The sequence below is a fragment of the Triplophysa dalaica genome, chromosome 9 (assembly GCF_015846415.1).
Source record: "Triplophysa dalaica isolate WHDGS20190420 chromosome 9, ASM1584641v1, whole genome shotgun sequence".
NCBI classification, from domain to species: Eukaryota; Metazoa; Chordata; class Actinopteri; order Cypriniformes; family Nemacheilidae; genus Triplophysa; species Triplophysa dalaica.
Genome location: NC_079550.1, coordinates 9,797,663 through 9,809,116, shown reverse-complemented (window position 1 = coordinate 9,809,116; position 11,454 = coordinate 9,797,663). Strand labels below are relative to the sequence as shown.

Below are 11,454 nucleotides of genomic sequence, written 5' to 3'. Positions count from 1 at the left end.
CAACATAGATGCATTTATGTTTTACTCCTGTAAAATAAACATGTGTGCAGTTAGTTGAATGTTTTTGTGCATTCTCTAAATGTGATTTAATAAGGTTTAAAATAAAAATAAAAAACATTTAATCCCCGAACTATAATTATCATCAGGTTTAATAAAATCTTGTGTCATTAGCGAAAGTGTGCATTCAAAGACAATAACCAGATTATTGCTAACAAAAGGTTGCAGGAATTTGTAAAGGGGGTTATATGTTAAGGAAATGACGCCCTCTATCGGTGAGCATAACACGTTCGCAGGACCAGACGTTACGTCAAAGAAAACAACCACAAACCGTGTCATTTGTATCGTTTATTGGCTCAGTTTTATCAAATATACTGTCTGACATTTGCTAACCATCGTTAAAATGCAGTGCGCGGACAAGCGCGGTTATTCGACACGGACACACGCTGAGCATCACGTATTGCACGAGAATTACATCATAGCATGACGTATCCATGAGCTTTGTGTGTGTCGTGCCATGTTTATGCTATTCCTCTGAGAATAAACATCACACTTCTTTTTATGCATTATACATTGCCTAGCATATATATGTATTATAGTTGTTCCAGCTATAATAATAATAACTATGTTTATACTTTTAGTTGTGATTACGTGTATATCGTTTATATATTGTTAAGGTGATATACACAGGACAACCGCCACAAATGATGGTCAAAATGTCATATTTTTGTGATATTACACATATGAAATTGTATGCCTATCTGTGTTTCACATTTATGTGAAGCCCTGAGAAGCCCTTTTTATCATCATATTTTCCTTCCTGTTAGTAGGGTCACAGAATTACCTTCACTAATCTAAGACCGACCCTTCCTTTTTTAATATTTTGATGTATTTACAATGCTGCATAAAGATAGCATTTGCAGTCCGCCAGTCGTGCATGGCCTTTACAGAAAGATGCAATTCCAAAACAGAATTTCAATAGTTCTGTTATCACGTGTTAACAGGTATATGTTACTGTACAAACACCGCATAGCTTGCTTCTCCAAAGCGCGACCCCTCAGTCTTTATGTGCTTGAGCGTGAGCCCTTCTGTTGAGTGCGTTGTGTAACTTGAGTCATATTATTTTGGAACAGGCTCTTCAAAAAATGCTGAGGAAAGAAAAGATGAACAAGAACATTAGATTGATGCAATTATTAAAACAGCAGTGTCATGACAAAGTAATGAATACAAATACTACAAACTAAGCCTTTTTAAAAGCTTGTGATGAGGAAACACTACAGTTACTGAAGAAGCTTGGCATTATTGCAATCTAGAAAGCAGAATTTCAATGCAGAATCAATGAAAAAATGAAAATAAATAAATGTCTGATTTGTTGACATTCGTAAAGTATTAGCTACACATTACGTTTCACAGCCAACAGTGTGTTTCCATGGCAACAGGCCACGGATGTGACAGTGAAGGGGTGGCTCTCGTCGAGCTGCACCGCCTTTGGCTTCCCAGAATCCTCTTCTTTCCGTCCGAGTCGACCACGTGCCCCTTTACCCCAGGTGTACACCTCCCCCTCTGAAGAATGAAGACGCAGAAAATGTTCTTACAATTCTAAATACAATTTGCACCGGACAAAGCTGAATGACATCTTTGTCTATCTATTTTCCTGGATGTCTGGTCTTGTTAGAGTGATGAATGAACAAAGACACCATGAAACAATAAAGGTCTTCAGAGTCTTCTAAGCCGGCGGGACACAGTCAGGGTTGCATGCTGACCTCTACCCACATGACCTCGTGTTAATTAACTTACCTGCCCCCACTAATGCACTTTCTGTGACTAAAGAAGTTAATGACATCGTAGCAGTCTTGTCTATAGCACATTCAAATTTTACATGCAACATTGACTTTCTTTAACTATTGTGGTTTGTAGCGGTTGCCAGTATAGTTTATAAACTGTATTGCATCAGGAAACTTAAGCTGATAGGAACAGTCAAGATCATGTCTGGGACTCATGAACCAGTCATTCTTATTATTGTATTGACAATGCTTTTAAATAATTCACTTCTATTTTAAGTCTTAGCTACCTGCACCGATTGCCAGAGTAAAGGCGTCGCCACACGCTGCCATGGTGATCCCCTGCAGTCCTGGGACCTGACAGGGAACTCGGGTGGTTCTGCGGGAACTGCAACCAAGCTGGCCGAGCTGGTTACTGCCAAAGGTGTAACACTGTCCTTTCTCTATATCCAGCACACGATCATGCAGGTCAGATGAACAAATCAGACTTAAACAAATAATTTTGTGAATTGAGATAAATTATGTCCGAACCTACTAAAATCAACAGGATTCTAACCTGTGACGGCAACAGAATGTGCCGTTCCAATGTCGATGTAAACAATCTTCTCAACATTTAGAGGTGCCGACTGGACGGGCTGGAATACATGGACCTCCTCCAACTGACAGTGAGATGGGGGCTCTTCTGTGTCCGAGATCTTGTCCAAACCCAGTTTGTTAAATCTGTTTACAAGATGATTTATTATATTGTTCTCTGAGGTTATTTCAAAGGTTTATATAACTTATACATAAATCTAGATAAAATATAGATAAAAAGTAAACAAATATAAGCACGATTAAATTATTATAAAGCAATTAATGTGAATAACTAGGCTTAAATAACTTAAATAAAAGGAATCTGATGTTTTATTATGTACTTAAATCTCTGACTTTTATCTTCTCAAATCCGAGCACACCCTGAGACATTGTTAATATCTCTTTCAAAACTCTAGAAGGTATCTAGAACTGAGGCATTGAAAGAGTCATTGTGAAGATTTTTCTCTATTTTCTTAGAAAGAAAGGTGCTGATGCCACAGAAGAACCATTTTGGCTGTAATGTTCCAGAAATATTTATTTCACAAGAAGTTCATGGTAAAAAGGGCTTGCAGTCAAATATCTACATATTTCCACTTGAAAACCTTGTGTTCAAAAGCTGCTTTATATTATTAAGTCAATTTGACTTTACAAGTCACTTACATTTTAATTATAATACTGACTAGCTGAATGATTACTTTATTATTATGAAATTATTATACAGACTTGGATTTCGTTTTACTTATAAAATTAAGTTGAAATTGGTTAAAACTGAAAAGACTACAATATTTAAACGTCAAATAGTACACTGGTGTGGTTAACAGGGTGGGACATGATCTTGGTCATATCCTGTGATGAAATAGCTTTATCCTCCACTGTCCTGTTAAACACTATAGCAAGAATGAGGAGTGTTAACTACCTAAACTGGTTTGGTATTAAGCAACTGCCCAACATAAGCAAGACAATTGTGACAGGGCAATGTATAAAGATAAAATCAAAAATACACTTTTACATTAAGGTTAATTCACTGCTAAGTGTAACACTTTGCGGCTCATTAACCAAAGTCATATTGATGCCAAAATCAAAGTCAAAGATGACAAAATCAAGGTACATCTAAGTATCGGATCTATGACAGGTAATGTCAATATCTCAACCAGCCCCATATCTGGAACTATTTTATATCCACTGAAAACTGTAGCAAATCCTGTTTCTTAAGTCATGTGGAAAGTCTGTATTAAACCTTTTTGTGCCAAGATTGGCACACCTAGAAGTATGAATTCCCCACTGATACAAATGATCAGCTCTTAAATTTGTTGTACTTGTGCTACTTGTTGAGGAGTCAAAATATTGAAAATTGATTAAAAAAAAACATGCACACTACATCCACTACATTCTTCTGAACTGGCAAGTGACCCTTTATCTGAACTGTATTTCCTTATTATGAATAATAAGAGACATTAAGAGTGTTTTTTTCAAGTACCTGTTATTTCCACAGACCAGAATCTGGTGCTGTGTGCTTATAACCATAGAGCAGTCCACCCCACACAACACGCGATGGGCTTCAAAATCAGCTGGCAAACTCACCTGCTGGGGGGAGTGATGACAGTCTTGAGTGCCCAAACCCAACCGACCTGTCAGATGGAGAGATATGAGGAGAGTGTGACAGATAGAGCAGAGAGGAGCGAGACAGAGAAAGAGTGAGAGAGAGAGAGAGCAAAGAATCGCCCATCTACAAGACTACAAAGGAGAGTCCAATGAAACAAACCACTCAAGTGACAAATGACGGCACTCATTTACCATTGTCTCCTCTCCCCCAGGAGAAAACCTCTCGCTCATTGGTCACAGCCAGTACGTGAGATGCTCCACAAGACACCTGATCCAACTCGTAACCCAGAAGAGCCTCCACTATCTTGGGCTGAATTCACAAACAGTTGCATTAGAAAAAAATACAAATACAGAGATTTGTGCATTTTGCTGAGTAAATATAGGTTCATCTGTTCAAATCTTTCTTTCACAATGGTGGGAGTGTTGTGGGTAGTTGCTATTTTGTTGCTAATGTGTTATTGATAAGCATTGACATGTAGTTTTGATGGTGTTTTGGTTGGTTCCTATGTAGTTGCTTATTGGCTACTGTTTTGTAATTCATGCAAAAATGTTTATAAGCAATGTAAAAGTTGACACTAGGAATGTATACAGAGGTACAGTAATAGCAATAACAGATCGGACCATTAAAATAATGGATTTACCTGTGTAACGTCGTTGAAATTGCCATGGCCAAGACAACCGTTGCTTCCACTGCCAAATGTCATTATTATTCCCCTGTCTGCAGTATAAATGCAAACCAAGGGGATTATGAAAGATTTTACTGATGAACATGCAAAGAGAACAGGTTTATCATTCAGAACACAGGAATATCCAGAAGTCATTTCTCCTTCAAGTGTTGTATTAGAAAGCAACTGGGTTGAAGTGAGGCCCTTGAATCCTGTATGTGCTTGTGACACATGACTAATGATTCCTCTACTTTTTGGAGGAGACAAACGTATACCGCGGTGTTACAATGCCATGAGACAAGAGATAAGTTTAGGCAGTGTGAACAAATGATGCTTGATGAGCGTTACAGAAGGGAAGGGAAGATTAGGCACTCCTTATTTCTGTTGTAGTGTATGGACTGAGATCGAGATTATTGTGTATTCATAGATAATTCTGGACAGTAGGAGGCTGTATACCTGTCAAGCAGGTGCTGAAAAGATCACCACATGATACAGATTTGATGGTGACACCAGATTGACCTTCTAGGAAGCGGGAGATGAACTGCGGCTGCATCTGCTCGACTGCACCGGGCAAAGCAGGCTCACCAGATCCAACCGAGGGTGCCTGCCATAGAACCAAACGAGACCGCTGAAGATGTTAAACACACATACGACTCTAAAATGCTCTTGAACATCAAAACATTTCGTGTTTTGTGCTGGTACACGAAACCATCCACTTGCCTTGTGAGAACATGGAGTTGGCTGCATGAAATATGGTTTACTGAATTCGTATCAGGGAAAAATATCAACACACCTCCCAAGTGATGAGCCTCCCAGATTTGGTCACGCCCATTTTTTGGGTCCGTCCCAGGGAGACTTGGAAAACCTCAGTGTTTAACATGGGCAGTCGCAGAGGAGTGGAAATGCCACTGCCCCAGGTATACACTGAAGATAGGGGCAATGGATGCATCATCTTTGTTGAGGTCAAACCAGACAGCCCACCTAGTGAAGTGGAATGAATTTCCCGAATTAAAACAGAAAAGCCTCAGACAGAGAAATCAACAAAGATAGTTATCTTTCCATTTCAGGAATAGAAATCTTCACCTGCACATAATTAAAAAATTATACAAAAGAGACAGTTCACCAAAATATGAAAATAATGTCATCATTTATTCACCCTCACATTGTTCCAAATCTGTATAGATTTCTTTGTTCTGATGTACACAGAGAAATATATTAGTAAGAATGCTTATAACCAAACAGTTCTAACATAGTAGGAATGACAATGGTAGTCAAAAGTGCTGCAGAACTGTTTTCTGTCCTACATTCTTCAAAATATTGTCTTTTGTGTTCAACAAAACAAAGAATGTATAAAGTAATCCCCTACTGTGGTAGTCAATGGGATCCAAGAACTGTTTGGGTATAAGCATTCTTCCAAATATCTCTGTGTTCATCAGAACAAAGAAATGTATACAGATTTGAAACAACTCAAAGGTGAGTAAATGATGACAGAATTTTTATGTTTGGGTGAACTATGCCTTTAAGAAAAAGAGCTTACTGTATAACATCTCACCTCTAGTTCTAGTATTGCTTCCTCTTCCACCTGGTCTTCCATGGGAACCTGCCTGAAGAGCAGACAGCGGCTTTTCAATTCTAAAAAGAGAAAAATCGAACCACACATGAATGACTAGACAAATAATTACATATAGTAAACAAACATATAAAAATAATATAACTAATAATATTAAAAAATCATACCTGCGCATCGCATTTTGACGTTGCCTATGTCAGTGTAGAGATTGAGCAATGGCCTGATGCAAATAGGATGGGCCATTATCTCATTGAGCTGGGGTCGCTTGGATGGATCCAAATTCAGCATGTTGAGGATCAGCTGTCTAAGTTCTGGGCTGTAACGATCTGAAATGGGGGCAAATGTGCCACTCATGATCTTTAGCACCAAGGCTGGCAGGTTCTGAAACAGAAAAGTTACTCAGCTTGTCATTAAATATAACATACAAAAAACGAAATTCTAATTTGATTAGACTATAATATTAGTTTACTGGTTCATTAGTCATTTAAACGTGAACACATTGCATTTTGGGATACAGTATATGGGGCGTTCACATCTAGGCTTTCAATGCATATAAAAAACTGTGCAAAGTGGCGAAATATCCATAATGTAGAAATAATGGGTATACTATATAATTACAGATATAGACAGTGATTTAAAATGAGGATATTAAAATCAAGACAAAGCAAATCAATAAAGATAGATCTTACCGCTGCCTCAAAGGCTCTCTTGAGACTAGCAAGCTCATAAAGAACACAGCCTAAGGCCCAAATGTCACTCTTTTGGTTGTATGGCTTTCCTTCACACAGTTCTGGAGAAATATAACATGGTGTCCCCACAACCTGTCATAAAAAGAACTTGATGAATATCACTGAAATCACATGCTGTGAATTTTTTTTGCAGAAGCACATACGAAGTTGTATTACTTACAGTGTACGCTTTACTCTTGCTCACGAGAATCTTTGAGATGCCAAAGTCACCTATTTTAACTATCATCTGATGCTTGTCTAGTAGTATGTTCTGGGTTTTGAGGTCCCGATGTAGGATGAGTTTATTGTGCACATGGTAAAGAGCAAGTAAGATCTGGACAAAGAAATGTAATATGATGTCCTCATCTAACAGGGAGTTGCAGCGCTTTTGTATGTAATCTGCCAGGGTTCCACCTATAATAACAATTGCAGAGACAAGGGATTATGATTATAATTAAAGACAGTAAAATGTTAATAATTGGTCATTTTTGTCTCGGGCAAATCTGACATGTTATTCATAAGATTCCCCCGAAGGCATTGAGTGTCTGGTTTACACATTTTGAAAAACAGTGAGAAAATGTCTGTGCCTGGAGCGTATTCCATTGCGATCATCAGCGCCTTGTCTTCCAGGAAGTTTTCATAATACTCGATTATGTTGGGGTGGTTGAGTAATTTGAGAACTTGGCATTCGTTCTGAGCTGCGAGACGTTCATCACGTGTCATCTGCTCTACTGGGATTTCCTTCAAGATCACCAGAGCGCCGTCACTGCGTCTGCGACAAAGATGCACTATGCTGTAACAGATAAAGATATAAGGCTGCAAGTTACTATGTAGATGAATTTCTTTTTTAAAGAATGATGAAAAGCAGCATAGCAACACAGAATGTGTACAGTGTTTGTGTCATATTCTGCTACCCGTCCATTTTGCGTACAAATTCCATGTTTCACTTATCATCATGATTTAAATATGTCCTCTTTATTACATTTTATTTCACATATTCAGTATTCAGTTGTTTTTGTCTGTATGAGCTAACAAATCAAATATTTTACGCTAAGCAATGCAGTTTAAATATAAAGAGAAGTTTTTGAAAAAGATTAAATGAGAAAATCTGCTCTGTATGTTTATTTTATCAGTCTGTTTTCACCAGCTTGGAAAATAAGGTTCACACTGTAAATTCATATTATGTACAGTTAAATAATCGTTTTTCCCCTCAAGCATTGGCTAAAAGTTAAATAGTAAATAGTAAATATTTCACATTCTAGGCTTCCTAGAGTTCATGAATTATATTAATAATACTGAATATAATTTCTGAGTATTCACACCCGTGTTTCTGGCCATTCCCAATGGGGTTCCTATAAATCCGATAGGAATCATATACACATCCCTTTAGAAGTTCTGGGAATTAAAAAAGCGAGGATATATACTCAACAACGAAATCAACTTTTCACGTTATTACTAAAGCATGAAAAGTGTCCGATAATGGTTGTTTTACATGTATAACAAACTAAAGGAATGCGGAAATAAGTTATGCTTTAAGAGTGATCCGTTAACTCCTTATTATGAAAGAAGCGCTACAGATTTAAAGTTTCTGACAAGAGTCTCTCAAGTTAACTAAAAACTTTTATCACGTGTATTACACGTTACGTTATCTGTTTATGCAAAATAAAAGCAGACAAAAACTGAGATTATTTTGCAGACCATAAAGTGCTGGTAGTTTTATTTACCCGAATGCTCCCCTCCCGACCACTTTTATCTTCTCGTACTTCTCCATCTTTGCTGCTGGCTACGTGCATAAACTCACCCGTCACTAGGCAACACTTCCTGTACCCCTACATAGCTCACGAGCGGACAAAATACACCAGACGGGGAGCTGACTCTCACCTCATTTTAATGCTGCTAATTTCACTGAAAGGTGTATAAACAAAGCGTCTGAATTGAGTGTTTTGGGTGAAATAGTCTTTTTACAGTTGACATAGTGGACACTGCGATGATATCGTTTTTTAAGTATCTTTTTGTGTTTAGCTGGTAAATCCTTGAGGTGAATAGACAATCCTAAATGCTGTCCCTCAATGCTAAGGATATAATCCTTTTCACAACTTCTGCTCAATTAGCCTATCAAGCATACTAAGCCTATAAAGACCAGATTTCAAAAGGGGCTACAATAGTGCAAAGCCCAGTTTCAACAATACACAAAACAGCTAAACTAAGTTAATCCAAACTAGACTTGTTTAGATCGGAATCCCAAACTCTGTGGGCTGCGCCATCCTCTGGGATATAGAGGTATTGCAGAACACCGTATGAGGTTAAATCAGAATTGTAATACATTTTGTCGTAATAACATTGTATAGTATAATAACTACATGTAGTATACTATAATATTCTGTTGTATATTAATACTAAAGATGATCAAATGTGGTAACACATTTTTTTATATATGTGGGTACACACAGTTTACCTGAAACCTTTACGAATATATTTATCTGCATTCGTTTACTAAAGGGAATATGAGGACCATGAAGCTTTTCCAAAATTGGGGGCCCTTACCACTCTGAACATTTTATCACTTTGATTCATTGTAAGTTTCAATAATTGTAAATCTCATTGGTGATGGGATTGCAGTGTGGGGGCAGTTTTCGAACTCAATTGAAGGGATACTTCACCCAAAATTGAAAATTCTGTTTACTCACTGTAACAAATTTCCAAGTATTTGTCAACAGTGCAGCCCAATTTCTATCTGGTCTTTTCCCAAGGGCCCATTGGTAACCTCTTCTGCATTCTGTTAAATTGTGACACCTCTTGTCCTTTCTGTGCTCTTAGTAGTCCACTTTCTTGCTCTGCTCTACCATGAGATCCTCGTGGCCTCCAGAATCTCTGAGATCCCAGCAGTAGAAGAGAAAAACTCCACGATAATTCCAATAGAAGACCCACCAGCCCGACCCAAACCTGTTTTATTATTTCTTTGGTGTATTATAAGTTGCCTGTGCATGTATTAGACACTTAAAATTGCAAAAATGTAAGTGTAGGAAAACAAAAGATGCATTCAATCTAAAAGCGAATGCTCTCCCAGGCCTGCCTGAAACGCCTCCTGTAACCACACCCCCACAAAGCTTCTTCAGTTCGTGGTATGACGCTGTGTGTTTAATGGCGAAAAGAAAGCCTCTTTGTTTGTCCTTCCAAAAGATGAGACAACTAAAAACGAATGATAACATTTTATTTAAAATACGGATCCAGAACAGAACAGTCTGAATATTCAAGTGTGTGCAGCGCATTTCACAGACGACTGATTCATGAACCTGGGAGAGATCAAGGCCGACTGTGCACGAAATCTTTTTTTTTTAAAGTGGGGCTATTCCAACCATTACAACTTCGCATGGCCCTTCAGATTCGCAGCCTGTTAGTATATTTTCAGTATAAATGACTTTGTTACGGACTAAAGCGAGTTGAGTTTGTAGTGTGTTTGTGCACATGTTTCTGTATGTGATCTGCAAATGCATAAGAGTGCAACGTGAAAAAAGACAACATATCTCCTAATAATCAGTAATGATGTTCCAACTAGATGCGACAAATGTTGTGTTTATAATGGGGTTTATTGTCTTTGTTGAGTCACGACCAGACATGGCGTTAGACTGGTTGATCACTAACTGCAAATCTTTATCACGTCGTCTATAAAAGGTAAAACAGTTCGCTATAGTTTTTAACTATTAAACATATTATTTAAAAATAATTGTTGCGCTGGCAAAGTTGATGAATTGGCTTGATCATCTTCATTGTCCGGATCAGTTTCGGGTTCGAATTGATATGGAAAGTACCAATGACATTTTATCACCTGTCAGTACAATTGCTATGGACCTTGGTAGTCTGAAAATGGTAAGCAGCGTTACATTTCTGTCACAAAAAAGTGCTGTACATGCATGCAAGTGTATAATTATCAGTGATAAAACCGGTGAATAGAAAAATAAGAAATCAATACATGGAAGCAGCTCTCACATAGTGTCAAGTGTCAAATGCCAAACTACAAAAATTAGTTTTAAGACTAGATTTAAAAACAAATGGGCCTTTGTAATGTAGAGAGGCAAGCTATTCCTGAGCTTCGGGACCGCCACTGCAAATGCCCGGTCACCCCTTCACTATAGCTTAGGCAGAGGGGCAGCCAAACGCAGGGGCGCCGCCAGGAATTTTGGGCCCCATGACAAAAAATCTAATTGGGCCCCCTGTGTGCAGCTGTTGTCACCACATCTCTAGGACCTAACTGTCCCATCAAAAGCTTTACCCTAACCCCTAATTAAAGGCTTGCAACTGTCTTGCTTCTTGTAGTTCAATATTTGTTCTACCACAATATTTACTTCTGGTGATTTGTACATGCATGCAAGTCTATTATGTAGTTCGCTATTTGATGCAAGATTAAAGGCATCGATAATTTTTTTTGACAAAATTGAAAATTATCTTAAAATTATTTTTATTATTTTAATTAATTATTATTAATGAAAGATTTAAAAAAAGAAAAACGAACAAACTTCACATTAACATCATCCTCTCAA

General features: G+C 37.8%; 1 protein-coding gene across 1 annotated transcript; it reads right to left on the bottom strand.

The window, feature by feature from the left end:
- Positions 1-327: 327 nt before the first annotated feature.
- Positions 328-8,706, bottom strand: nek8 (NIMA-related kinase 8). The gene is made up of 15 exons (XM_056756981.1): positions 8,641-8,706; positions 7,504-7,709; positions 7,098-7,330; positions 6,878-7,009; positions 6,364-6,569; positions 6,171-6,253; positions 5,412-5,599; positions 5,075-5,222; positions 4,595-4,671; positions 4,146-4,263; positions 3,829-3,979; positions 2,335-2,498; positions 2,069-2,221; positions 1,402-1,560; positions 328-1,145 (listed from the first exon to the last, which is right to left on the bottom strand). Exons 1-15 carry the CDS (start codon positions 8,685-8,687, stop codon positions 1,117-1,119), a joined length of 2,094 nt encoding a protein of 697 aa, XP_056612959.1. The 5' UTR covers positions 8,688-8,706; the 3' UTR covers positions 328-1,116.
- Between the last annotated feature and the right edge of the window lie 2,748 nt (positions 8,707-11,454).

What these genes read in the sequence shown, in the direction of transcription:
- nek8 (XM_056756981.1), bottom strand. Translation starts at nt 8,687, where the DNA reads ATGGAGAAGTACGAGAAGATAAAAGTGGTCGGGAGGGGAGCATTCGG. An exon ending in TACTCTGGCAATCGGTGCAG is followed by an intron (nt 1,561 to 2,068) that starts GTAGCTAAGACT and finishes TTCATTCTTCAG; the next exon opens with AGGGGGAGGTGTACACCTGG. An exon ending in CACACTGTTGGCTGTGAAAC is followed by an intron (nt 1,146 to 1,401) that starts GTAATGTGTAGC and finishes TTCTTTCCTCAG; the next exon opens with CATTTTTTGAAGAGCCTGTT.